We start from the raw sequence: 27,989 nt of genomic DNA, 5'->3' as shown, positions 1-27,989 counted from the left end.
TGTGGATGGGAAGACAGCATTGAAAAGGAGGCTATGTCCTCAAAAAATTGGAGAGATCCCAGGGTAAACACGGCCTCTCCCTTTATTAGAATAAAGTTACAGGATCCTTTAGTCTCCCTTTTGGACATAAACCTTTGGCATTGTGAAGTTTGCATTGCACAGCTGGCTTGAAAAAGGGGCGTGTTTCACAAGTGCCAGTGGCACTGACAGTTGTGATGGAATCATCACTTAACTTACTTTGCAGGGTATTTTATATAAAATAACCAGCTCCTGTTACCAAAACTTCCTGTGTTTCCTTTCCCACTGCAGCTGTTACCACAGGCTCTGCTGGGAATGAAACCTCTCGTCCCCTTCACAAGTACCCAGCTATTGCCATGAGGGAGTTTGGAGAAGTCCTGGGTTTTAGGTGAGGACACTTCTGCTTCCAATGTCCCTCCTTTTTACAATATGAGCATTGGTTTGTCTCCAATCTTCCTAATGAAGGTCCAGGAACTGAACTCTTTTCCCTGCCATGAGACCCCCTTCCTCCCTGGGGCAGCAGTCCTTTGCTGATTCCTTTTTCTTCAGCTGGTATTCTTTAGTATTAACTCACTTCCAGCTGGTTTTCTTTTGATTTGTATGTACTGCCCATGCAATGTCAAGAAGTTTACCCACATCAAATGCATGTGTTTCCTGGATTTCCTGTAATTGTATTCAAATATTATTAAGGACTATGCTATGTAAATAAGCATAACCTTCCTCCTAAATGATCATCGAGAGGACTTTCACCTTCCTCCTGAACTTTATTTTGACTTTATTGCTTTCTTGTCTGTGCCTGCAGCCAGCCTTCTTAGTCCTCTATGCACTGGGCTTTGCAACTGCATTTAAACCTTCTTTTTGTTGATAATCTAAATGCTTAGAGCAGATGTGTCCCATGTTACAGATATAACAACAGCATTTAATAATTTTCTCTTTATTTTCCTTCTCTAAAGCCTAAACAAATTGAGAAACATTTCTGTATACATCACTTAATGTCATTTTGTTCTTGATGCAAGAATAACATCAGCTGTAGCAGAAGGTTCTTGTCGCAACACCTGTTGCTCGTTGTTATCTTCACCAGCCCATCCCATCATTCCAGAGGCTGGACCATCACAGGGGATGTCATACATCCACTCAGTGCCTGCTTCATGGCCAGGTGTCTGTAAGGTTGTTTTGGCGATGAGTACCATTGTCTCATTAAATTCTTTCATGGGGCACTGTGTGCCCATAGCACTCATTTCGAAGCCCAGGACAGTGTCCCAGGCAGTGACATGGGACACAGGGTCTGTCTGCAGTCACCCAGTGGTTGTTCTTGCCACCACAGGCACACAGCACTTGCCATGGTGGGTTTGGGGTATAGTCAGTCTGCCAGGCCTCCCCATACTTGTATTCCAGCCCTCTTGAGCAAACCCCTCCATAGATAGGTTTTTGAACTGGGAAGCAAAAAACTCTTTAATTTGATATTTCTTAGCTCAAATCCTCCCTAAATGAATGTTTCTCAGCTCCCTAAATTAGTATTTCAGACACCAAAATATCCTTAAATGGGTGTTTCTAAGCCCGAAATATCTCTAAATTGCTGTTTCTGAGCTCAAAATATCCCTAAATTGCTTTCTTTGAGACTCAAAGGTCCTTTTTTTTTTTTTTCTCCGAGCCAAAAACCTCCCAAAATCAGTATTTTGGAGCCCCAAGGCCCCCAAAATTGTACTTTCTCGGTTCCAAAGCTCCTGAAATCACTGTTATGGCCCTGAAGCTGCTGAAATAGATTAGATTTCTAAGCCATGAAGTTCCCAAAATCAGTGTTCCAGAGCTCTGACACCCCTAACTCAAGCCCTGTGCCCTGTCTGTCATCAGCCCGTGGGGTTGATCCCAGCACTCCCGGTGCCCTCCCGGCGCATTCCCGGTGCCCTGGGAGGCTCCAGGAGCACGGAGGGACCCTTGGCTGCACACATTTCCCACCCCAGCCAAGGAGCCGCCCCCGATGGGAGCATTTTCACTTTCCCTTTCCAGGCTGAGAACTGATTTACGAGAAATTAGGGTAAAACCGGGAAAGGAGCTGCGGGGGTAGAGGGAGGAGCCCTTGGGGGCGGGAACAGGAGCGGACAGGGGGGAGATAAACCCGGGATGAGGAGCTCCCGGTACTCACACCCCAGCACGGAGCTGCTTCTTCCCATCCTTGTCCCAGGTAAGTGCCAGCCCCTTGCTCCCTTGTTTCCCCAGGGCTTGCTCCTTCTGCTCCTGAAATTGATGTTTCTCAATCCAAAAGCTCCTGAAATCGCTGGTTTGGAGCTCCAAAGCTCCTTAAATGGGGCTATAGAGCCCAAAATCAGTTTAAATTGGGTTTTTGGAGCCCAAAAGCTCTCTAAATCATTCTTGCTGATCTGAAAATATCCCCAAATCACTCTTCCTGATTCCCAAAGCTCCTGATGTGATTTTTTTCTCAGCCTTGTACTCCCCAAATATGGCTTTCCTTGGCCTGCACGTCCCAAAATTGGTCTTTTAAGAGCCCCAGTGCTCCCTAAATCAGTATTTCTGAGCTGAATGCTGTTTCAGGTCCCAAAAACTCCCCAGGTGGGTGTTTCTGAGCCCCAATGCTCCTGAAACTTCCGTATTCTCAGCTGTGAAATTCCCCAAATGCCTATTTTCTGAGGCCAAAAGCATCTTTAAATTGTGTTGCTGAGTCCCAAAGTATTCTGAATTGCTGCATTTGGACCCCAAGTCTCTGGACATTGATTTTTCTGAGCCCCAAAGCTCATTAAATGGGTGTTTCTGAACTCCCCCAGTTCTTTTCTTGACCCCCAAAGCTTTCTGTGACCACTTTTTGAGTACTGCAGTTCCTTAAACATGTGCTTCCAAGCCCAAGAGCTCCCTAAATTGGAATTTTGAGCTGAAAACCTACCTAGAGGGGACTTTTTGAGCCCAGAAGTTCCCCAAATCAGTGGTTTTAAGCGAAATGCTCCCTAAACTGGTGTTTCTCAACCGCTGTGCTGCCTGAAGTTTGGGTTTGTTCAGAGCCAAAATCTCTCTAAATCAGTGTTTGGGACCCCAAAGCTCTCTAAATCCCTGAGTCCCAAGGCTCCCAAACTGGCAGTTTCTTAGCCCAAACGCTCCTGAATGGGAGTTTCTGAACCCCTGAGAACCCAAAATTGCTTGTTTTGATCTCAGAAGCTGCCTGCATCATTCTTTTGGAGCCAAACTCATCCCTAGATGGTTTGGGAGGCTGTGCCTGAGTGCTGGTGGAATGCAGTGGAAGGGGAGAGGCTCTGCCAGAGGATGAGGATGGGAGGTGTGAAGAGCAGCTGGGATGCCTGGAAATCCCCAACAGGATGGGCAAAGGCTGAATTGTGTGAGTGAGCAGGGGAGGGGTCAGAAAGGGAGGACGCTGCCTTGGCAGCTCAGAAACCCCCTGATCGTCAGGAAGAGTTGGCAGAAGAGCTCTGGGGGCAGCCTGGAGGGGTCTCCAGGCCAGTGAGCAGGTTCCCATGGGAATGGCAGCTGCCCTGGCATTCATGGCCAGGCAAAGCAAAGGGCTCCAGCAGCCTGGGGATCTGGGAGCGATGGCTCAGCAGAGCTGCCCGGTGGGTGAAGAGGGGGATGCTCCCGGGGACCTGGTCCTGCCCCACAAGGAAGGGCTGGCCAGGGATGAGCTCCTCAGTGCTGGCCTGGGCTGTCACAGCCAGGAAATAGTGGGGTCCAGGCACCGAGGGGCAGGGACTGAGGCCGGCAGCAGAGCACACAGCTGAGGCTGCAGAGGAGAAGGCTTTGATGGACGGAACCAGGCGGTGGCCGGGGCAGCAGCTGCGGAAGGTCCCCGCCCCCACGGGCTCCTCCCTCCCCCCAGCACCTCCTTTCTCGGTTCGACACCGATTTCCCATAAATGCCTGTCAGGAAATCTGAGAGGGGGTAGGAATGGTCTCTCCAAGAGCCAGGAGTAAAGCACGTGTCTCCTGAGGCTCTCGGACTGGACTCCAGGGTGAAAAGGCAGCGCTTGGGAGGTAAAGCACACGAGCCAGCAGCAAAGCAAGGCAGCAGCAGCTGGGGCTGTGTGAGCAGGAGCCCAGCCAGGGGAAGGGCTGATACCCCTGCCCAGCACATTGACACCACACCTGCCCAGCCACAGGGGGCTGAGGCACTCAGGAACCACCGCCCTGGTGGTCACTGGGGTGGCAGTCCTCCTCCAGCTGTCCTTCAGTCCTGGTGGGATTTCCTTAAGATTGTCAGTGTCTGCAGCAACAAAACCAACAAGAAACAGAACAGAACTGTCTGCAGCAGAGCAATCTGCACAGTCTGCAGCTGCCCCTCTGGGCAAGGCCAGTGCAATCACTGTTGGCCAAGCACAGCAGTGCCACCCCCGCCTCTCAAGGCTTCCCGGGCAGTGACCGTCCCTGGGCTGGGCACTGCTGAGGGCCCTCAAGTGCTGTGTCCACTTCTGCCAGAGGGGATTGAGTTGGAAAAGCTCCCTGGACCATCCTGGGGCCTTCACTGGGCTTTGCTGAGGCCTGAAGGAGCCCTGCTGCCCCCCAGAGCCCCCAGGGCTTTCAGTGTCTTTGCCTCATCAAGGCCCAGCTGTGCTGCAGAGGGTGGGGGAACAGTCAGGAAGGGTTGGAGGGAGACCACAAAGTTAATATTTCATAGAATTCCCATTCAAAGTCCAATGTCCCTTCCCACCCACTGTCTACAGAGACGAATCCAGTTCCTAATTCATTCCTACAAAGAGAAAAAATTGTCAATTCAGGCTTTATTTATTTAATATTTTTTTAATCTGATAGCAAAAAATGTTGCCATGCATTTTACTACACCTTAAATGGGAAAAAAGTAAAAAGTAAGTAGCATATTGATTAGGCACAGCCTGGATGCCATGAATACATTATGGAAAATTGTTTGTTTCTTTGATCTTGACTAAATTTTTAGTCTGAATAAATAAAGATTTTTTTTCATGGCGTGATATAACTTAATAATATAAAATAAAAAAGTGAAAACAATAGCTCACCTTAGAAGCACAGACAAAGCATAATGAGATTTCACCACCACTCATACAGTCCTCCTGAATTTAACTCAAACACTGGTACTAATGTTGTACTAGACTCAGCGCATAATTCAAAATGTCTAATTTATTGTGTCTCTGTTGGCAGACCAGACTCTGTTGGCCTCTGGGCAACAGAGGCATCACTAGCAATGCAGAAGTGAGAGTTTCTTCCTTTTTTCCCCTTCTCCTCCCCTCTCCTGTCTTTCCCCCTTTTTTTTCTTTTTCCCCTTCAAAGCTTCAGCTTTGGCTCAGGATTGCAGATCTGGCCCTGCATAAAATATTTTTTCTGTCTAAAGCAGTTGTCAGGGCTCCTTCTAAATATGAGACAGAGAGAACAATTTGTCTCTGACTGTGAGAAGTGGGGTGACCTATCCCTGGAAGCACAACCATCTTTCCATGAGCGGTGATCTGAGCTAATGTCTGTGTTCATCAGTTATCAATGGCAGAGGCACATCCAGGACAGCTCCACGTGCACAGTATTCATTGCTACTGTTTCAGAAGCCATCTCGCTATTGCTCGGCCTTCAGGAGAAAACCCCTCAAACTCTGAGTGTTTTATCCCATTTATGTGCTTTCCCTCCTTTCAGACAAGAGCAAAACAGGAAAGATCGTGGGAGGAGACAGAGCAGGGTTCAATCCTGGGAAAGCACCCCTGGCATTTCCTGTCTGATGCCTTCAGTTAGACCCGTGGGACAGCCATGGGCCCTGAGGCTGTGACTTCTCTTGGGTCCCTGCTGGAACTTCTCTATTTCTAGTCCTCAGTGGAGCTCTTTTCCTCACCCAGGTCTATCTTCCCCTTGAACACCAGGAAAGCTTTCTTGACATGCAGCAGCTTTGGCAAAGGGCCCCTTAATTCAGTCCAGGTCCTCCTCCTTCTCTGGAACACGGCCAAAGAAAGCAGAAAGTCACTAGGAGCAGACAGCCCAGGGAAATGGAGTGCAAAAAAGAGGCAGAGCAGAGCACAGCAGCGAGCTGTGCCCTGAGAAGACCTTTCCTCACTCCTGAGCAGTCCCTGTTTCTGCCTTCACCTCATCCCTGCTGCTCTGATGGAAGTGCTCAGAAAGGACAGGTGGCTTTGTTGGAAGGGTCAGCAGGGCCCTGCTTTCTGCAGCCAGCTTACAGAAGAGGATATTGAGGAAACTTCTCAGTCTGACCCTTCCCAAGGCTCTCTGGCCATCACACTCCAGCCACCAGAGGTGTTCAGTGCTGGGACTGAAGCCCCTCCACAGCAGTGGCTGCAGGGCCCCAATGGGCCCTGCTGGACTCCCCACACCCAGCCCCTGTGTCCTCCCTGGTTCCAGCCCAGGTTTCCCAGAGCAGTCTCAGCTGTCTGATTCCATAAAGCCATTTATTCCCAGTGCAGTGACACAGGAACAGCCTGAACTGTTCCCCCAGCAAGGGAGCCCCTCAGTTTTATCCCCTCACAGTCTGCATGCCCAAGGCTCGAGTCTGGCTCTTCCTCCCGGGCCTTCAGCTCCTGCTGGGTTTCTCGGTGTCCCTTCCCCAGTGGCGCCACCACTCTTGGTGCCCTTTGCTGGGCTCTGTTGGCAGTTCATGAGCTCTTGTCTCGGCCTCCCACCTGGAGCTCAGCTTGCATCAGGCACTGCAGCTGCCCCAGCCACCTGCACCAGGTGTGTTCACAGCCAGGAGAGGAGAGAGTGGGATTGAGGTGGTTTCAGTTTTGTCTTTGTTACCCAGCTTGCTGCTGTATTGGGAATTGCTGAGAAAGCAAAGCAATCGTCCCCAAGTCGTGTCTGGTTTGCTCATGGTAGCAGCTGGAGAGGGATGTCCCAGGCTTTATGTGAGCTCTTCAGTTGTATTTTTTCCTCCTGTCCAGTTGAGGAGGGGGAGTGAGAGAAGTTTTGTACAACAGAACTTCTTATTAACTGCATTATCTTCTCCAGTGCTGCGCTCACCACAGAGATTTTGACCCTCTTTTCCCTTGCATTGCAGAGTGAATATTGAAAAAAGGACACAGGTAACAAGAAATGAGGACACAGCTAATTTTTTTGCTGAGAATTGTATTACTTGTTTAGACAGTGATGGAAGGAAAAATCAGTAAATTAAAAAATCCGGAGCAGATCAGAGGTTTGAGTAGTATAAGGGACATATGTGTCCCCAAAACGCTCTGAAATGCCCTTTTTAAATCCGTAGGGAGATATTGTAGTGAAGCTTCCTTTTTTTTCATTTTTCTTTTTCTTTTCAGGCAAAGCACTGGCTAGAAGAGATGAGCTACTCGAAGCATTCCCAAGGAGACTCAGGTAGGTCCATAAGTAGGAATGGACTCATGGATCCCATTGCTCTTGTCTGTGGCCATCCTGGGAACCTTTGGGATGGGATGGGGTGGGATGTGTTATCCCTGAGAGAAGTGAGGTCAGTGGAGGTCTCTCCACTGAGCACGTTGCTTGCAGAACCCCTTCCAGAGCACAGCAGAAGGCCTGGCCTTTGGGCTGAGATCAGTTTGGTCAGAGGGGTGACCTCCTTTGACGAAGGACGTGTCCTACACTAGCAGGGGGTGTTGCTGAGCAGGGCTTTGATGGTCAGTTTGAAATGAATGTGCCAAGGGACAGTGAAGGGACCTGGGAGGTCTCTCTCCACTCCTGGTGTGAGGAAGAAGAGTCTCACCCTCTCGTGGGTGGCTGTGCTCTGGTGGGACTGGGGCACCTGTGTAGGGCCTGAGTGCTGTGCCAACTGAGGCAGCTCCCTGGCCCAGGAGAGCCTCAGTGGGCCCAAGGGTCAGGAACCCCGCAGCACTGTTGTGGGGCTCCTGGGCCAGCTGTGGGATACTGTGTTCTGTCCCAGAACCTGCTCAGTGCAGTCCTGGAGTTCTCTGGGGAAAGGTGCTTGTTAAATGTCCTTGTTTTCTCTTTGATTTTATTTTCATATGTACCTGATGTCCAGAAACAGCATGGGATACAGCTAAGGAATTGATAGAATGCATAATCAACACAATCAGTAAGTGTGCTGGATCCCATTCCTCTTGTCTGTGGCCATCCTTGGGAACCCTTGGGAAAGGATGGGATGGGGTGGGATGGGATGGGGTGGGATGGGATGTGTTAACCCTGAGAGAAGTGAGGCCAGTGGAGGTCTCTCCCCTGAGCACGTTGCTTGCAGAACCCCTTCCAGAGCCCAGCAGAAGGCCTGGCCTTTGGGGTGGGGTCAGTTTGGTCAGAGGGGTGACCTTCTTTGACCAGAGACACATCCTACTCTAGCAGGTGTGTAGTGGCATGGGTTTAGATGGTGGTTGCTGCTACCTATATCTGTTCCCAATAAGCATCTCCTGTGGAAAGGCCACTTGGGTTAGCATTCAGGCAAAGCAGTCAAGTCCACACACCACACTCACCACCACTAGCTCAGCAAAGAGAGGCAGAAGGGCCTTTTTGTATGGTCAGTTCTAGCGAGACTTATTGTGGCACACTGAAGGGAAACCAGGGGCAAAAAGACCTGGCCCTGTGCTGTGCACACTCTTAAGTATGGGAGGGCATGGGGGTGGTACAAAGGGCAGGGTGAAGGGCATTGGCCTTAAGGGAAGACAGGGCCAGCCACCAGGGGTACCACAACCAATGAGGAAACAGGGAAAGGAGAAACCAGGGGAAGTTGGGACATACGGGGAAGTGGGAAGCATCAGTGTTAAGCAGGAGTCCATGGGGAAGTCCTTTCTGTCCTTCCTTTCCTAGGTGGGGAAAACTCTATGGTAAGTCTCTCCAAGGCAATGCTCTGGGGATTTCCGTGAGGGGGAAGGATTCAGAGGATTCCACAACTCCCCTGTTTTTTCTTACAATGAAGACTTCCCCAATGGACTTCTACAGACACTTAAATAAACAGGGAAATGTGTAAAATGATAAAAACAATTATTACAATCTAACAAATTTCTTTAACAAAAGATGAAACCCATCTCGTCAACCCCCATTATCAGAAAAGTTCATTGATCCAATCTGGGTTCTTTTTCACCTTTAAGTCCTTTATTTGTTCCCTCAGCTTCTGGATACTTGCACGGGTAGATTTTGAGTATGAAGAAAGGTTGAGGCAGCACATCCTTTCAAAGTCTTGGCGGCTATGTCCATGGGCAAGCAGTAAAAAGTCTATTGCTGCTTGATTTTGCAATATTGCGTGCGGTCAGGTCACTGACTGCAGTGGAGGTAGCGTTTGCGTGCTTACTCTGCCAACACTCTAGGTGGGAAAGCTCACTGAGAGCCTCTGCTGTGTCCCCCCAAGGTAAAAAAGGTGAGACCACGGCTCTCTTTGTTCCAATTGTAAACTTGGCTGTGGCAGTTTTCATCAAATTCAGTATATGATCTCTTTTGGCGTGCTAATTTCTTTTTTTGTTTCCAATTTTGGAGTAAAGTTATGTTTGGGGTGAAGGTAGTGAGCAGGCCAAGGCTGCCGGGACTCCCTTGAAGGTGTGAGGGGAGCCTGGCCCATACTTGGTCTCCAGAGATAAGGAACACTCCCCAGAGCAGCACTTTGGGATAGAGTGAGGATGAAGAAAGTGTGGAACTGGTCTAATTGCACCAATTTGGAGGGGTATAATTTTTATTAAATTGGGTTGCATCTTCCCTGTGGGTAGACTTAATAAGTTCAAGGTAGGTCAAGTGTTGATCGGGAGGTTGATACTGAAATTGGACACAGTAATGAGCTTTAGAGGACCCTAACAGCTCTAATTCTTGGGGTTCCTCTGGTGCTCGAGGTAGGTCCACCCGTCCCAAGTGTCTGCCAGATTGGGTTCTTATCTGTATATGGGTTTTCATTTGTTGCTAAAGGAGCCCCTACCAGGCACGTCAACAGGGGGTTGTCCACGCTACCCATGGACAGGCATAGATTGTCTTGCTGTAAAGTCTTGGCTAGTGTGACCCAGATGCTCTGACTGGGCTAAAGGACAATCCACGCACCAGGTGATGGAAAGGCGAGCAGCATCCAAAATCCTGTCTGGAATAGTTGGGGATTCCCTGCTGCCAGAAACATGGAAGGATGCTTGGGGGTGATGAGTTGATCTGTGAGTTTGAAAAAATGGATTTTCAGACTTATATAATTTTAACAGTCCCTCAAATCTTCTCTTCTTATCCCCTCAGTTTTCACTGAGTAGAAAAGGGGTGGGAAAACAAGAGGGGGTAACAGTGCAACAAGCTCAAGAGAGTAAAACCAGCTAAAGAGGGGTAACAGTGCAAAAAAAAAAGAGCAAATAAAATGCAACAGAGAGTCTTATGATTGTCTGGAGCAGTGGAGAGTCATCTTCCTCTGTGACAAACATCTGCGTTTACGGTCTTTTTCCTTCTTCTCCTCCACACCTACCGAGCTTGATCTCTATGCTGTTTCTGGAGTTCCAGGGAAGTGTCTCTGGGAGCTGCACTTGCCGATTCGATGAACAGCATGACATTCTTGCTGGGAATCCACCTTGGGCCAGATTCTGTGGACACACAAGCATAGCCTCTGCCCCAAGTTACTAATGGGAATGGGCCCATTATTCACTTAGATTTGGGGTCTTTGGTCAGCACAGGGGGTTTCTCTGTGAGCTGAGCTCAAGGCACTTTGAGACGGGCTGGACAATGGAGGGGTTTGGCTCCATGAATGAATTATTAAGAAAACTGATGACATAAAGAGCCTTACATAATCTTTCTACATTTGGTAGTGTTTCAACTCCCCTATGCTGCTGATCAAGGACTCTCTTGAGTGTACAGTGAGCCCTGTCTACAACAGATTGCCCCGTTGGGGAATGGGATATGCCAGTGGTGTGTTTCACCCACCATTGATCTAAGAATTTTTGGAAATTTTTGGAGGGGTAAGCAGGACCATTATATGTTTTGATGGCTTGCAGAATGCCTAGGATGGAAGGCACTAGAAGAAAATGTTTGATAACATCTTTGGCCTTTTCTCCTGTGTGGGCAGATGCGAATGTAGCCCTGGAGAATGTATCTATGGACACATGAATATATTCCTGTCTCCCAAAGGGTGCATGGTCTATAATATCTGTTTGCTACAATTGTAAACTTTTGAGGCATCGGGGGTTAATCCCAGCCCCCATGGAAGGCAAAGCAAATTCCTGGCAGCTGGGGCAGGAGCCCACAATTGCTCTCACCTGTTCCCTTGTGGTTTTAAACACAGGGACAAGGGCTGGTGCATTTTGGTGAAAAAATGAGTGGCTCAATTTAGCCTGATTAAAAATGTGTGGTAGGGTGGTCTGCAATGCCATGGCTAAGATATCTGCTCTCCAATTGCCTTCTGTAATCAGTCCTGGGAGATCAGTGTGTGACCTCATATGCCTAATGTGATATGTTTGCTCTCAGTGGGAGAGAAGGTATGTTAACTTTGAAAGCAAGCTGTATAAATCTGGATTTGGCACTTCCTTCAACAAGGAATGTTCTGCTCTTTCAGCTATTCCAGCAACATAAGCCGAATCAGTAACCAGATTCAAGGATTGTTTGATCTTCTCAAAGATTCTGAGAACGGCTGCTAATTCTGCAATTAGTGGGGATCCCTGAACAATCTGAACATCAGACTCCCACTCCTGAGTGTCAGAATTTTTCCGAGTGATGATTTACGGAATTTTCTGGAGCCATCAGTAAAAACAGTCTGTGCCTTTAAAGGAGTACAACTCTTTAATGATTTTGGGACCAAATTAAAACAATCATTATATAGTTTATATTTCTGTAGGCTGATATAGATTTGACCTGGGTAGCTGTCAAGAGCAAACTGGAGGTGTTCATTGGTCTGGAGCAAAGCTTCCAGTTCACCTGATGTCATTGGGAGGTAAATGTATTGAACTCACACCCTGCTAGGGTTTTGAGGCATGATCTGGCTTTTATAATGAGCTGAGCTATCAGCTCCTGGGGTGTAGTGATTGTCTTAATCTTATGTGATTGGTGTGATCGGAACATGCACTTTGTGATTAAAAGCTGATCCTTCAGAGTGGGATCCCACTGGAAAATGAGCCCATGAAACTTGGGTGACTTACCCAAGATGACAAATTGACGAGGCAGGGTAGGGTCAGCATGGTGGGCTTGTCTCGTGGACTATGCCTCTGATACCTTTTGGATCACTACCAGGGCTTCCAGTGTGATTGTTTGTGGTGAGTCGAGGTCATTACAGCCTCTCAGGAGTTTGAAAAGGGGTGCAAGGTCCTCAGCAGTGGACAAACCCATTTGATGCTCCCACATAGCTGATGAAAGTCCCTCAGGGTTCTCAGGTTGTCCATGATGGTGAGCTGCTGGGGTACGATGGTGCTTTTGCTGATCCACAGTCCTAGGTAGGTCCATGGGCAGATGTGCGGAATCATCTCTGTAGCAATTTCAAATCCTGCTCTTTCAATGGCTTGAATAGTCTTTTTGAGAAGTCTCTCAATAGTGGTCAGTCTCAGTGCATATTAAAATGACATCCATAGAGTGAAAAATTATGGCATCAGGAAGTTTTCTTGAATGGGCGAGAGAATGCAACCAACAAGCCTTTGACAGATAGCTGGTGAACTTTACAGTGTTTAGGGAAGAGCTTCCCATTGATAGCTTTTGAGAGAGGCTTGTCTATTAATTGATGGCATGGAAAATGCAAATCTTTGGGGCATCTCTGGGATGGAGGGGGATATTAAAAAAGCAATCTCTTATATCAATGACTGCCAATTTTCAATCTCTCAGGAGCATTTAGGGTGAGGGTAGGCCGGGTTGCAGAGGGCCTGTGTCTTCAATTACTTCATTGACTTTCCTGAGGTCTTGCAGGAGCCTCCACTTGTCTTTGACTGGTTTACAAATGACAAAGACAGGGGTGTTCCAAAGGTTAATGGATGGTACTATGTGGCCTTTGGAAAACTGCTCCTGCACGAGGAATTCAAGTGCCTTTCACTTTACTTCTGAAAGGGGCCACTGATCAACCCATACTGGTTCATCAGTTTTCCATGTGAGCAGTGTGGCAGGGCGCTCCACAGCGGCCCCAGCTTGAAATCCTGTTGTCATGGTTTGACACTGGCGCAGTGCCAGTGCCCCCATGAAAATACACTCTCCCTGATGTCTGCTGTGAGATGTGACCAGGAATAAGCAAAGCAGGCTCCTGCTTAGAAATAAAGAAAACAAAACTTTATTAACTACACTACAACTATATATAAAAAGGAACACACACAGGAAAATGAAAACCTTGCAAATACATTTCCTCCTCCTCCCCACTAGATTTCCAATACGTCCATCCATCCCCGAAAATCACCAACTCTTGTTCCAGCACCACCCTTTAGACAATCAATCCTCAGTTCATCAAGAGGAAAGAAGTCCTTCTTGTGCCATGGTGACCTCTTCCTTTCATGTCCAGTGCTCTCCCCACTGAACACGGACCAGAGCTGCTTCTAGGGTCATCTTTTAAGGATGCTTTGTGCCATTCCAAAAAGGGCACAGTGTCTCCCTCGGGACACCTGTCCCCCCCCCCCAATTATTCCCCAGGGGGCTGAGGGGCATCAACACTGAACTCTCTTGGTTCCGGGGCATTGCCCCCGCTGGATGCAGTCTCTGTATCACAAGGAAACATGGTTCTGTCCATGGCTAGACAAAAAGAGTCCAGCATAAAAGCCACTCCATCATCCTCCATCATCTTTTCCCACCCAAGGTTCTTCTCTATTCTTTTCACATGTCTCCCTTGCTCAGACCTTCAGCACTTGCCCATTTCCTTCTTCGTCTTTCACTCTTATCTCTCTTCTAGGAAGGGTTTAAAAAGCTCCTACAAGTGGCCAGACTCCTTCTCGGTGCACCCTCCCCCCCCACAGGCCGGGCTGTGCTGGCAGCACATGATATCAAATTTCTAGGTAACAGTCCAGTCCCAGGCACCATCTCTCTCTGTCTCTCTCTCTCTCTCTCTCTCTCCCCCCCTCCATCTCCCGAAGGCCCGGCCTACATCACGGCTGCATGGCTTCCCCTCCCCCAGCCCAGCCAGCAGCTGGGACGGGGAGAGATTCGAACTCTTTTCCGGCAGGAAACCCAAGAGAGCTTCCCAGGGGAGAGCTCTGCTTTTAACCCCTGTGTTCTCAGAGGCATATCCAATGCACCAGTGGCCAAACCAGGTGCCAATATTCAAATCTGATCACCCATTGGTGTGACTACAGCATCCCAGAAAACCTACTTCCTGTCAAACCATGTCACCTGTGGTGGTGAGGGGATTTCTAGCCTTGCTCCCCACTGAGACAACAGGTCTCTGCTCCATAAGGTAAAAGGTGCCCTTACCACAAAAGGTCTTACTGTGGCCACCTGACCCTCAGGTCCTTCAATAAGAATTGTCTGTTTGCTCCGCATAGAGGTGGCAGCTCCTCCAGTCCCAGAGATGTCTCGATTGGCTGGCACCAGTTCCCAGTCCTGTGGCCATCGGAGTGGGCAATGTTGGTCATGTCCTTTCTGGTATCTGCTGCACCTGTAAGATAAACTTTGTCCCCTTTGTTAAACAAGCCACACTCTATCAGATGTCTGTCTTGGCCCACAATCTCTGCCCAAAAAACTTTGGGGTTTTTTGGCATAATGTCAGTCCATTTGAGTATGAGGAAACCTTGGACTATGGGTGTGCCCTTAGATAAATACCAAGATGGGTCTACAAATGAGACGGTCACAGTAATTTCATCCCTTGGTCCCACAGTTTGGACTTCTGGAAGTACTTGTAAACTGGTCTATTAATGGAATCCCCTATGATTAAAATGTCCCTTGGTCCATCAGAAGGTCCAGATTCACCAGCTGGAATTCGGTAGCTTGCCTCATCCTCAAACTGGATGGAAAGGGCCCTTACCAGCGAGCGTGCGGTGTGTTTTTGCCTGAATGTATTAGGAGGTCTTGGAGAGTTGGTTCTCTTTCTTGTTGTCACAGTCCTTTGGTGCCCTGACTTTCCGGGGTGGTGGGGAAGAGGGACAGAACACCTTGGCATTTGGTGTCATTGCACAGGGTCACCCTGCACTTTGCTGGAAGTTTCCCTGGTGTTGCTGTTGAGACAGCTGATGCTGATCTGCTTGTGGTACTGAAACTAGGGACGGTGTTTAGAATGTTCTTTACAGTCTAAGCGTGCAGCCGAGGGAACAACCAGTGGAGGGATGTCTCTGCAAAAATCTTTGTCACATTCCACCTTGAGGTGGCCTTGTTCCCTACACTTATCTCATATTTTGTCTATTTTGTGCCAGAAAGACTTCAGCTGCTTGTTTGCTGGCTGCCAGGGCTACCATATGTTCTGTAGTTGTGAGACGGGTACAGGCTTCCACCATTTGCTGAATGATGGATTCAGGGTCTGGAGGGAGTGCTCTTATAATTTTTTTTGCATTCCTCGTTCACATTGGACACTGCTAGTTTACTGAGCAGCTCTTCTCTAGCCCTTGGGCAGTTGACTTGTTTATCAATAGTATCTTTTAGTCTGTCTGTGAATTCAATAAATGTCTCACCAATGCTGGGACAAATGTCAGTGAAACTTTGTTGTGGGATGGTGCCATCCCTTGTTTAGAATAAAGCATTCTGGGCAGCATTTTTAACGTCCTCTAGAACAGCTGGGGGTAGATTTAGGGCTTGGTCTTGTGGATTTTCATATGGTCCTTCCCCATTCAAGTGCTCTACTGTAAAATGAGCTCACCCATCCTCAGTTTTGAAAATTTTTATTAATGCTTTTACTTATTTTTTCCAAATTGATTCCCACAGAAGAAGCTCTGTAGGTGATAGGAGGAGGGACATAACATAACGAAGATCATGGGCGACAAGCACATGAGCTGAGAAAGTTACTTGTAATACATATTTAAAATATGGAGATTTACGTCTATAATCTTTAGATGCTTTGCATAGATCTTTAAGTTTCTTTTATGGAATAGATTCCCATTTAGGCAATCTCCCTCTTTTGTATATAGCTGGGGCAGCTAGGACTTAGGTTTTGAGCAAAATCTCAATTACTGTCCAAAGCTGCTTCTCTTTGGACTTTTGCCCATTGATCCTGAAATTCACTGTCTGAATCTGAGGTATCACTGTCCTCTGAAGAGGAAATAGATGTGCTAACATGAACATAGGAACTCCAGCTGGGGAGCAATCAGTGTTTGGAGTCTTTGGTCTTTAAACTAGATGTTTTTTGATTAGCTTCCCTCCTAGTGAGGGGTGGGGATTCAGAGGATTCCACACATGGGGTGTTGCTGAGCAGGGCTTTGAGGGTCAGGCTGAAATGAATGTGCCAAGGGACAGTGAAGGACCTGGGAGATTCCTCTCCACTCCTGGTGTGAGGCAGAAGAGTCTCACCCACCCTCTCGTGGGTGGCTGTGCTCTGGTGGGACTGGGACACCTGTGTGGTGCCTGAGTGCTGTGGCAGCTGAGGCAGCTCCCTGGCCCAGGAGAGCCTCAGTGGGCCTCAGGGTCAGGAACCCCCCAGCACTGCTGTGGGGCTCCTGGGCCAGCTGTGGGATACTGTGTTCTGTCCCAGAACCTGCTCAGTGCAGTCCTGGAGTTCCTTGGGGAAAGGCCTTTGTTAAATGTCCTGGTTTTCTTTTTGATTTTATTTTCATATGTACCTGATGTCCAGAAACAGCATGGGATACAGCTAAGGAATGGATAGAAATTATATTCAAGGGATCAAGTAAGTGTGCTGGATCCTATTCCTCTTGTCTGTGGCCATCCTTGTGAACCCCTGGGAGATGGGATGGGATGGGATGGGATGGGATGGGATGGGATGGGATGGGAGGGGATGGGAGGGGATGGGATGGGATGTGTTATCCCTGAGGCCAGTGGAGGTCTCTCCCCTGAGCATGTTGCCTGCAGAACACCTTCCAGAGCACAGCAGAAGGCCTGGCCTTTGGGCTGGGATCAGTTTGTCAGAAGGAGGACCTTCTTTGACCAGGGACACATCCTACTCTATAGCAAGGGGTGTTCCTGGCAATTGGTAACAATTTAAAGACATAGCACATCCCTTCTGGGATTTCCTTTCCTTTCTTTGAACAGGAAGGGAGAAATCTAACCCTGGGTTTAGCGACAGGGACCAAAGGGAGAAGCCTTTCTGTGCAGGTGAGTGCCGGTCCTTGCCCACTCTACCTGTAAACTGAACCCTGCCAACAGGAAGGAGATCCAGAGGTGAGGGCCTGGTGCAGTCAGATCAAGCAGTCCCACCTGTCCATAAATTCCCATTTCTAAAGGCCCCCAGCCAGTCCTTTGTTACATACCCATCCCCATGCAGCTGCCCAGGACCCTGGGATCCCAGGATGCAGATGTCTCTGCAGTGGGCTTTTCCCAGCACAGACCAGCACAGCGTGACCCCTGCTGGATCCCACCCCCTGGATTCTAAGGCCAGTTGTTCTCCTGCCCCTGCCCTTTCTAGCTGGGATGCTGGCAGAGGAATGTCATTCCCTCAAGGTACACTTGGAATTTAGCATGGCCTGGGCTCTCCCCCTTGTCCAGGCCTTTGGGCAGTGAGGAGGCCATGGGGTTCCTCCCAGTATTCCTCACCAGCAGCACTGGAGCTCCAAACCCATGTTTAGAAGGACTCTAAGTGGTGTCAAGACTCCTTTCAACAGGCAAAAGCTGTTAGAGAGAAAGTCTCCATGTCAGGAAGAAAACTGGGGCTACAGTAGGGAGGCCAAGGTTTCTTCCCACACCAAACTCGTGTTGGAATAGGATTTGAAAGCCAGGATCGTGGTATGTGGTGCCCACAGGTGCATCAGCCTGTGAATTCCACATCTCTGTTTTTCAGGGATGAGTGAATTCATTTCCAAGGCTGCTGAGTTAGAAAGGATGATCTAAGAAAAAGAGGTCTGGAGAAAACAAATTGATAAACAGGCAGGACATGAGGGAACTAAGTCTGAGCTTTTTGTTTGTCCTCTGAATAAAGAAATTAGGCAAAAAAAAGAATCTGTTTCTGAATTGCACCTTGAGCACAGTGGCTAATTCCTCTGAAGTGATTATTTCTCCAGAGTGGAAGAAAAAACCAACCTACAGAAAGATCTAAGAAAAGACTCTCAAGAAGAGACTTTAGAAAAGAGGATATGAGCATCCTCAGAGAGAATGGGTGGACTCCCACTCAAGGGAGAAATGTCAGTTTCCCACTAACACCAGTCATTTCATACAGGAAAGAGGGAGAGGGAGAAGATCAACAAGGCCCTGGAATCCGAAGTGGACAAGGCGTTCCAGGACCTCAACAATAAAATGGAAGCTCTGCATGAAGATTTCAAAGAATTACAGGAGATCGCAGCAGAGCTGGAGAAGATCCCAGGTGAGCAGGGCCATTGCCAAGCAGACTTTCATCCATCTGAAGGCAAAAGCTGCTCTACAGGCCAACCACCATGTGAGCTCCTCCTGCTCAGCTCCTTAGAGGGGATGGAGAGGGACAGTCCTTCAATGGGGAGCAGCAGGGAGGTTAAATCAGAGCCTTTGGGCCTGCTTGTGTCAGATAGCTGGTCTCCTGCTCAAGGAGGAAACACCAGTGACCCTGTGACCTTGTTCTTTCATCTCAGGAAACAAAAAGCAGGGAATTGCAAGGGTCCTGAACTCCATGTTGAATATGAACCTTCGGCAGCTCTCCCGAAGAATTCAAACTCTGGCAGAAGATGTAGAGGAATGGCCAGCAGCCATAAAGCATGAGCTTAGGCTTCTCAGAGCATACCTGGAGATGAGCAAAGGTGAGCATGGCCATTGCCAAGCAGACCTTCATCCATCTGAGGACAAATGCTGCTCTACAGGCCATCAATCCTGTGAGCTCCTTCTTCTCAGCTCCTCAGAGGGGATGGGGAGGGACAGCCCTTCCATGGGGAGCAGCTTCTGTGACCCATGGCACTGAAACACCTCCATCCTGAAGTGTTCTCTGCAGATGCAGGTGGTCTGAGTCCCTCTTTTGTCCCTCACCTTTGCATGGGGTGTGTGCTGGGAGTTCTGTCACTGCCTGATACTTGCTAAGGGTCCCCCCTTGGAGTCCTGTCCCCATCTCTCTCCCTTCCCCCCCTGCCCTCCTGCTGCTCCCCCACTCCTGGTCCCACACTGGGGCACACGTGAGCTCAGCCTTGTTTCCCGGTGGCTGATCAGCAGGGAGAGGAGCTGCCCTGAGCAGAGGCTGGATGTGTCTGTGAGCACAGGGCCTATGGAGAGCAGCTGTGCCTGCAGGAGCTGGTGCTGGCAAGGGGAAGGCTCAGCTGGGGCACAGTCTCCAGTGTGGGCCTTGCTGGCCCCAGACTGTGCCCCTGGGCCTGGGCAGGACACAGAGTGTGTTGGGAACAGCCTCTGGCCCCAGGGCAGGGGCAGCTGAGGAACAATCAGCCTTCCCTGACTGTGGGTCCTGTTTGTGCTCCAGCTACAGCCAGCAAAGCCACGGCAAGGAGCAGCCCAAGAGTCCAGGGAAACCTCTGCAATTCCTGCTGGCTCAAGTCATTGTGGGCTTGGAATGAAGTGTGTGGCCCACTTCAAAGCTGGAGCTCTATTTATTGGGCTGCCAAAAGCACAAATGAGATTCTGAAAAGGGATGAAAACTTGTTCTGTGTTTCTCGTCCCCGCCCTGCTAAAAGTGTGAGGGTAAAGGGAAAATCATCTCCAGATTGTGCCTTCATGGCCAACTGGAATTCCTGTGAGGTGAGGATTTCTAAGGGGGAAAGAGGAAGGAAAAAACACCCACAGGTGAGCCCTGAGGAGAGACCCTCAGTCAGGGAGATTAAATCAGAGCCTTTGGGCCTGCTTGTGTCAGATAGCTGGTCTCCTGCTCAAGGAGGAAACACCAGTGACCCTGTGACCTTGTTCTTTCATCACAGAAAACGAAGAGGGGGATATTGCAAAGGCCCTGGAATCCAAGTTGAATATGAACCTTCGGCAGCTCTCCCGAAGAATTCAAACTCTGGCAGAAGATGTACAGGATTGTCTGGAGACCACAAGGGATGAGTTTTTCAGAGCAGAAGTGGAGAAGAACCCAGGTGAGCAGGGCCATTGCCAAGTAGACTTTCATCCACCTGAAGGCAGAAGCTGCCCTACAGGCCAACCACCCTGTGAGCTCCTCCTGCTCACCTCAGCAGGGATGGGGAGGGACAGTCCTTCCATGGGGAGCAGCTTCTGTCATCCATGGCACTGAAACACATCTGTTCTTGCAGGCCTCCAGCCAGGTAATAATTCGCATTGGCTTCATGATTCACAGAAGCCTGATCAATCACTTTATTCTATACTTGTTAAGAAACACATTGCTTTTATAGACAGTTACAATACAGGTGGACCTAATTGGTCCTCCAGTCCAAACACCATCATCATTGGCTAATTAAGAAACCGCCCTTTGGTAGACAAATCTCCATAACACATTCCACATGTTCACAACAACTGATGCAGCAAGTGAAGATAAGAATTATTTCTCATTCTTCTCTCTGTTCTTCTCACAGCCTTTCCCAGCACAATGCCGGGGAAAGTCATGCGGCTCTCTGTAGCCAGAGAGCTGCTGCCACACACGTGCATGCTGAAGTGTTCTCTGCTGGTGCAGGTGGTCAAAGTCCCTCTTCTGTCCCTCACCTTTGCAGAGGGTATGTGCTGGGAGTTCTGTCACTGCCTGATACTGCCTAAGAGTCCCCCCATGACGTCCTGTCCCTGTCCCTCTCCCTTTCCCCCCTGCCCTCCTGCTGCTGCCCCACTCCTGGTCCCACACTGGGGCACACGTGAGCTCAGCCTTGTTTCCCGGTGGCTGATCAGCAGGGAGAGGAGCTGCCCTGAGCAGAGGCTGGATGTGTCTGTGAGCACAGGGCCTATGGAGAGCAGCTGTGCCTGCAGGAGCTGGTGCTGGCAAGGGGAAGTCTCCAGCTGGGGCACAGTCTCCAGTGTGGGCCTTGCTGGCCCCAGACTGTGCCCCTGGGCCTGGGCAGGACACAGAGTGTGTTGGGAACAGCCTCTGGCCCCAGGGCAGGGGCAGCTGAGGAACAATCAGCCTTCCCTGACTGTGGGTCCTGTTTGTGCTCCAGCTACAGCCAGCAAAGCCACGGCAAGGAGCAGCCCAAGAGTCCAGGGAAACCTCTGCAATTCCTGCTGGCTCAAGTCATTGTGGGCTTGGAATGAAGTGTGTGGCCCACTTCAAAGCTGGAGCTCTATTTATTGGGCTGCCAAAAGCACAAATGAGATTTTGAAAAGGGATGAAAACTTTTTCTGTGTTTCTTGTCCCCTCCCTGCTAAAAGTGTGAGGGTAAAGGGAAAATCATCTCCAGATTGTGCCTTCATGGCCAACTGGAATTCCTGTGAGGTGAGGATTTCTAAGGGGGAAAGAGGAAGGAAAAAACACCCACAGGTGAGCCCTGAGGAGAGACCCTCAGTCAGGGAGATTAAATCAGAGCCTTTGGGCCTGCTTGTGTCAGATAGCTGGTCTCCTGCTCAAGAGGAAACACCAGTGACCCTGTGACCTTGTTCTTTCATCACAGAAAACGAAGAGGAGGATATTGCAAAGGCCCTGGAATCCAAGTTTACTATGAACCTTTGGCAGCTCTCCCAAGGAATTGAAAATTTGGACAAAGATTTATGGCAACATCTGGAGACTGCAAAGCATGTCCTTCTGCCTTGCACAGCGTAACTGAAAAAGAACCCAGGTGAGCAGGGCCACTGCCAGGCAGACTTTCATCCGTCTGAAGGCAAAAGCTGCTCTACAGCGCAACCACCCTGTGAGCTCCTCCTCAGCTCCTTAGAGGGGATGGGGGGTAACAGTGCTTCCATGGGGAACATGGAAATGATCCATAGCATACTCTGTGATCCATGGCACTGAAACATCTTGTCTTAGTTTACAAGACAGGTGTCTGCTAGGGAAGGCAGAACAGCGTCCCTTGGAATGGAGAATGTAAACTCGTCCCTTTGAATTATTATAATTTTGAAATTAGGAGCTCTCAGGCAAAGTTATGGGAATGGGAATAGCAGTAACCATTCTTTACTGGTGTGTATAACAAGGCATACAGAGCACCAGCCCCTGCAGCATCACCAATCACAGAGAAGGAGCCCAGTCCCACAGTTCTTTCCTAGTGTGTATAACAGGGCACACAGAACTCCAGCCCCTTCAGCATCACCGATCACAGAGCAGGAGCCCAGTCCTAGCCTTGGGGCTGCAGTGCTTTCCCCTCTGGTGCAGTTCCGGGCACGGCCAGCAGGGGCGGTGGTGGTTCCCGGTGGGCAGGGCAGGTGCAGTGATCCCTGCAGGACTGCGGGGGGCGCTGTGGCACAGCACGGGGAGCACGCGGCAATGACGACTGGGCCCAGACGGGGAGGGACGGAGGAGAATCTTTGCTCCAGAAACCCCGGGGCAGCTGAGCTCCGTGCCCCAACAGGACTCTCGGAATGAGCAGGCTGGAAGGGCAGGGATGAGCAGAAAATCCCGGGACAGTGAACAAGAATGCCCCAAAACTCCAGGGCAAATAGCTGGAACCTGTGGGATGTCTTGGCAGGGCAGGGGTACATGAGACCCAGCAGCAGAAGAAAGGCTCCTTGCTGGGTCACGATCATGGTAGGAGAAGGCAGCAGGGACGGGGTCTCACAGTGGTGGTGAATTCCCTCCCCAGCCTGTGTCCCCTCCAGTGCCAAAGGAGCAGGAGTGCACTAGGAACTGCCCCCAGCCAAAATCTCCCAGTATCTCTGCCCCACCCGCCCGGCCACCACAGAAACTCCCAAAAAAACCAAGAGTTCCCCCTCACTGCCTGGCTCAAGCCATCAATTCCCATTAGTAACTCAGTGGGAAGAAATTCTACAGAAATAAGGAGAGAACAGGAAAGAAAAAAAACAACCAAAACCCAGCCCTCAATATTATCCACCTCAAATTTTTTCCCATTCCGACATGTTACATAAAATTTAAACTTTTTAAAATTATATACATATGTACATGCAGATACAGATACAAGCACAGCATCATGGGTAGTTCACCCTAAAATAGGATCCGCCTTGAGGTATGCATTGGGTTTCTCCATCCTTTTGCATCAACCACCAGGTGCAACCTAGTCCCTGGGCGAGGACAACTCCACAGATGGGACTGGTTTTGCTGGAGGCAGAATTAAACCAAACAGTTTTTCCCAGCATAGCTCTCCCATGTACCCCTGGAACCTTATCTCCATTTGTTGTTTGCAAGGGCTCAGATTGGGCAGGGCCTGCTCAGTTAGTGGAACCTCGAGTGTTCACTAGCCAAGTGGCCTTTGCTAAATTAATCTCCCAGTTCTTGGAAGTCCCCCCACCCAGTGCCTTTACGATGGTTTTAAGCAGGCCATTGCACCGTTCAGCTTTCCCAGCCACTGGTGCAAGGTAGGGGATATAGTACACCCACTCAATGTCATGTCCCCTGGCCCAGGTGTTGATGAGGCTGTTCTTGAAATGGGTCCCATTGTCCGACTTAATTCTCTCAGGGGTGCTATGTCTCCATGGTATTTGCTTTGCCAGGCCCAGGATGATGTTACAGGCAGTGGCTTGAGGCTGGTGAGACCTACCTCAGGGTAGGTTTCCAACCATATAGTGGTGGCTTCCACCATGGTCAGCACGTAGCGCTTGCCCTGGCGTGTCTGGGGCAGTGTGATGGAGTCAATCTGCCAGGCCTCCCCATACTTGTACTTGGACCACCGCCCACCGTACCAGAGGGGCTTCACTTGCTTGGCCTGCTTGATGGCAGCACACGTCTCACAGTCATGGATAACCTGAGCAATACTGTCCATGGTTAAATCCAGCCCTTGGTCTTGTACCCACTTATAGGTGGCATCTCTGCCCTGATGGCCTGAGGCATTATGGGCCCTTCAAGCTAGGAACAACTCCCCCTCATGTTGCCAATCTGTCTTTGACCCCTATCTTTGCAACCTGATCTACCTGCTCATTGTTTTGGTGTTCCTCACTAGCCTGATTCTTTGGGACATGGGCATCTACATGGCAGACTTTCACAGCTATCTCTTCTACCTGAGTGGCAATATCTTTCCACTCATCAGCAGCCCAGATTGGTTTTCCCCTATGCTGCTAGTTGGTCTTTTTCTACCTTTCCTGCCAACCCCATAGAGCATGGGCTACCATCCACAATTTGGTATAAAGGTAGAGCTTTGGTCATTTCTCTCTTTCTGCAATGTCCAGGGCCAGCTGAACAGCCTTGAGTTCAGTAAGATGACTTGATCCACCTTCCCCTTTGGTAGCTTGTGCATCCTGTCATGTGGGGCTCCATACAGCTGCTTAGTAATTCCAATTCATCCCAGTTCATCTTTTTCTACCTTTCCTGCCAACCCCATGGAGCATTGGCTACCATCCACAATTTGGTATAAAGGTAGAGCTTTGGTCATTTCTCTCTTTCTGCAATGTCCAGGGCCAGCTGAACAGCCTTGAGTTCAGTAAGATGACTTGATCCACCTTCCCCTTTGGTAGCTTGTGCATCCTGTCATGTGGGGCTCCATACAGCTGCTTAGTAATTCCAGTTCATCCCTACAATGTAACAGGAACCAATCAGGTCAGTGAAAAGAGCATAGCATGTGTCATCTGGTGGTAGTTGGTTGTACGGTGGAGCTTCTTCAGCCTGTGTCACTTGTTCCTGCTCCTCTTTGTCAGTGATACCAAAGTTTTCACCTTCCAGCCAGTTTGTAATTATCTTCAAAATCTCAGGGCGATTCAGATTCCCAATGCAGGCATGCTGTGTGATCAGAGCAATCCATTTGCTCCATGTAGTATCAGTGTTGTGGTGGGTAGTGGCAACCTTTTCTTTAAACATCCACCCCAGCACTGGCAGTTGGGGTGCCAGGAGGAGTTGTGCTTCTGTGCCAATCACCTCTGAGGCCGCTTGAACTCCTTCAAACACTTCCAAGATTTCCTTCTCTGTGGGAGTGTAGTTGGCTTTGGACCCTCTGTGATTTCGGCTCCAGAATCGCAGTGGTCGATCCTGAGTCTCTCCAGGCAGCTTCTGCCAAAGCCTCCAGGACAGACCATGATTCCCAGCTGCAGAGTTGAGCACGTTCTTCACCTCTGACCTGTCCTGACTGGGCCAAGGGCTACTGCATGAACGATCTCCTCCTTGATCTGGGCAAAGGCCCTGGGGGGCCCTGTTGCTGCTCAGGGCCCCACTGGAACTCGTTCTTCTTGCGGGTGACCAGGTAAAGAGGGATCACAATCTGACTGTACTTGGGAATGTGCATTCTCCAAAAGCTTATGGCACCTTGAAAAGCTTGTGTTTCCTTCTTGCTGGTTGGTGGAGACATCACGGTGATCTTATTAATGACCTCAGTGGGAATCTGACACCGTCCATCTTGCCACTTCACTCCCAGGAACTGTATCTCTCAGGCAGGTCCTTTGACTTTCCTCTTCTTGATGGCAAAGACAGCTTCCAGCAGAATCTGGATGATCCTCTCTCCTTTCTCAAACTCTTCTGTTGCTGTGTTCCCCCAAAAAATCGATATACTGCAGATGTTCTGGAGCTTCACCCTTTTCCAGTGCAGCCTGGATCAGTCCGTGGCAGATGGTGGGACTGTGCTTCCACCTGATTTTCAGAAGCAAAAAACTCCACAACTTTGTGAAAGTTGTAAAGCCGGTATGTTTATTACACAGCTGGACACATGTGGGAATTGGAATTGTTCCCCTTAAATGACATGCATACCTCTGGGAACTCCAGATCCTTATCTCCCTCTCAAATACATATGCATGCAATTTCACAATAGATTCACACATATTCATTCTAGTGATTTTGTGTGACATTTGCCACTAATTTTTCTTTATCAGAAAAAAAATAATGGGTCATTTTGCCCTCCTCTCCATAACAGCCTTTAGGTCTGTTTCAGAGTTCAAGGCCTCGCCCCCCCACCCCTCTATATCTGTGCTTTGGCTGAAGCAGTTTCTCTGAGCATAGGCTTTTTGTGAGAACAGGCAGTCAGACTAAATAGCTATGTTTGCAAGCTACAGGCTTAATTCAAAGATGTACATTTCACCTGAATCAAAATGGATTTCTGCTCTGGAAAATTTCTACTCTGTCTCACCACCCCTGGGGCAGTTGGTTTCAGGTGTACTGCATGCCCCTCAAGGTGAAAGCAAACTGAGGCCTGCATTCTGCTGCCAGAGGAATGGAAAAAAATTAATTGGCAATGTCTATAGTGGCAAGGCACTTTCCTGCCTTGGACTCCAGCTCGTACTGGAGTTCCAGCATGTCCGGCACAGCAGCACTCAGCGGTTGAGTCACTTCATTCAATGCACAATAGTCCACAGTCAATCTCCATTCTCTGTCAGACTTGTGCACAGGGCAGATGGGGCTGTTGAAGGGTGAGTGGGTTTTTCTGACCACCCCTTGGCTCTGCAGCTCACAGATCATTTTGTGGATGGGGATCACGGCATCTCGATTCATCTGATACTGCCGGCAGTGCACCTTTGGGGTGGCAATTGGCACTTGTTGCTCTTCCACCTTCAGGAGACCTACTGCAGATGGTCTTTTGGATAGTCCAGGTAAAGTGTTGATCTGCTTGATGTTCTCTGCCTCTACAGCAGCTATGCCAAAAGCCCATCTGAGTCCCTTTGGGTCTTTGTAATAGCTGTTCTGGAGGAAGTCTGTGCCCAGAATACACGGGGCCTCTGGGCCCGTCACAATAGGGTGTTTCTGCCACTCCTTCCCAGTCAGGCTCACCTGGGCTCCCAACAGGGTCAATTGCTGTGATCCCCCTGTCACCCCGGCAATGGAAACAGGTCCTTCCCCCACATGTCCTGGTGGCATCAGGGTACACTGCACACCAGTATCTATTGTATTAGTGGGGTTCCCCAATGAAGGAGGGAATGATGAATCTGACCTCATGTTCTCAGAAGGCTAATTTATTATTTTAAGATGCTATATAATATTAAAGAGTACTAAACTAAACTATACTAAAGAATACAGGAAGGATACTTACACAATGCTAAAAAGCTAATTATGAAAACTCGTGACTCTTTTCAGAGTCCTGACACACCTTGGCCCTAATTGGCCAATGAGTGAAAACACACCAGAAACCAATGAAACAATCACCTGTTGGTAAAAAATCTCCAAACACATTCCAAAGGAACAAAACACAGGAGAAGAAAATGAGATAATTATTGTTTTCCTTTTTCTCTGAGGCTTCTCTGTTTCCCAGGAGAAAAATCCTGGGCAAAGGAATTTTTCAGAAAATGTGAATGCCACAAGTATCAAATAAGGCGTCATATTTTTGTGGCTCTGATGTGCCAGGCCATCGGGTCCACACAATCCAGAAGATCCATTTTTGCTGTGCCTCTTCCTGGCTAGAGTCAGTGCCCCCCTTAGCCCTGGTTATCATTTCTTTCCTGGGCATACATACTAGAGGTTCCTTCAAGGGGATCTGACAGATTATATGTGGTAGCTTGGTCACAGGAGGCTGAGGCTACCTTCACTTTAGTGGAACTCTCTTGGTTGGTGTTTCCCTCCTTGAGTTGATGCACCTGTGCTGCCAGGACAGAAGTGGGTTTCCCATCCCACATTCCCATGTCTTCCCCATGGTCACGAAGGAAGAACCACAGGTCAGCCCGTGGGGTGTACTCTCTCTCTGGCTAGGGGATGTTTGGCTGTGACTGGGGCCTGTGATTTGCACTGGTGCCATATGGGAACTGTTCCTCCTCACCTCCTCCCTCATCTCCCTCATCTTCTCTCTGCGGTCCTTAATAACGGCAGAGACATGATCCTGCTTGGAGTCATTGATCACACTCTCAGAGTTTCTAAGCTTGTTGGTGTCAGAACCCACTGTCTTTTGGTTATTATGGGCATTAATTATTGCAATAAAGGTGGTGTCTTGATCTGGCCCCAGATTTGCCAGACTCCACAGCATTTGCCCTGTGCACCTGACCTTGTCGGGGTCATTATCATGCTGTCCATCCCTCCCAAAAAGTCCAATACTGCCACTTGTCCCAGCTGTTTGATTCCTTCCTCGAGGGTCTTCTAGCACATTCTATAGTGGTGCTCCTGCATTCTCTCCCTGGGGACAAACCTCTCTCTGACACTCATTAACAGCTGCTCCCAGAGAGAAAGGGACCCAGGTTCCCTTTACAAAAATCTGATTCATACCTGAGTCCTGGGTCAAGGGTCCCAAATTCCTT

General features: G+C 49.2%; 1 protein-coding gene across 5 annotated transcripts in view; it reads left to right on the top strand.

The window, feature by feature from the left end:
- The first annotated feature begins 325 nt into the window (after nt 1-325).
- LOC128948283 (uncharacterized) overlaps nt 326-27,989 on the top strand; it is a 32,510-nt gene continuing 4,846 nt past the window's right edge. The window contains exons 1-9 of one of the 5 annotated variants that reach the window (XM_054292930.1): nt 326-406; nt 7,247-7,301; nt 7,942-7,995; nt 16,528-16,585; nt 16,948-17,006; nt 18,064-18,207; nt 18,449-18,613; nt 19,730-19,888; nt 21,362-21,526. In XM_054292930.1, the coding sequence (XP_054148905.1) occupies nt 7,268-7,301; nt 7,942-7,995; nt 16,528-16,585; nt 16,948-17,006; nt 18,064-18,207; nt 18,449-18,613; nt 19,730-19,888; nt 21,362-21,510 (822 nt within the window). In that variant the 5' untranslated portion in view covers nt 326-406; nt 7,247-7,267 and the 3' untranslated portion in view covers nt 21,511-21,526. Of the gene's footprint in view, nt 407-2,123; nt 2,201-7,246; nt 7,302-7,941; nt 7,996-16,527; nt 16,586-16,947; nt 17,007-18,063; nt 18,208-18,448; nt 18,614-19,729; nt 19,889-21,361; nt 21,527-27,989 lie in introns of those variants that run through there. The other 4 variants (XM_054292929.1, XM_054292931.1, XM_054292933.1 and 1 more) reach the window with 4 other exon arrangements.

The sequence above is a fragment of the Melozone crissalis genome, unplaced genomic scaffold, assembly GCF_028551555.1.
Source record: "Melozone crissalis strain CALT ecotype California unplaced genomic scaffold, PUWL_Pcris_2 ptg000120l_1, whole genome shotgun sequence".
NCBI lineage: Eukaryota > Metazoa > Chordata > Aves > Passeriformes > Passerellidae > Melozone > Melozone crissalis.
This window is presented reverse-complemented; position numbering and strand designations above follow the sequence as displayed.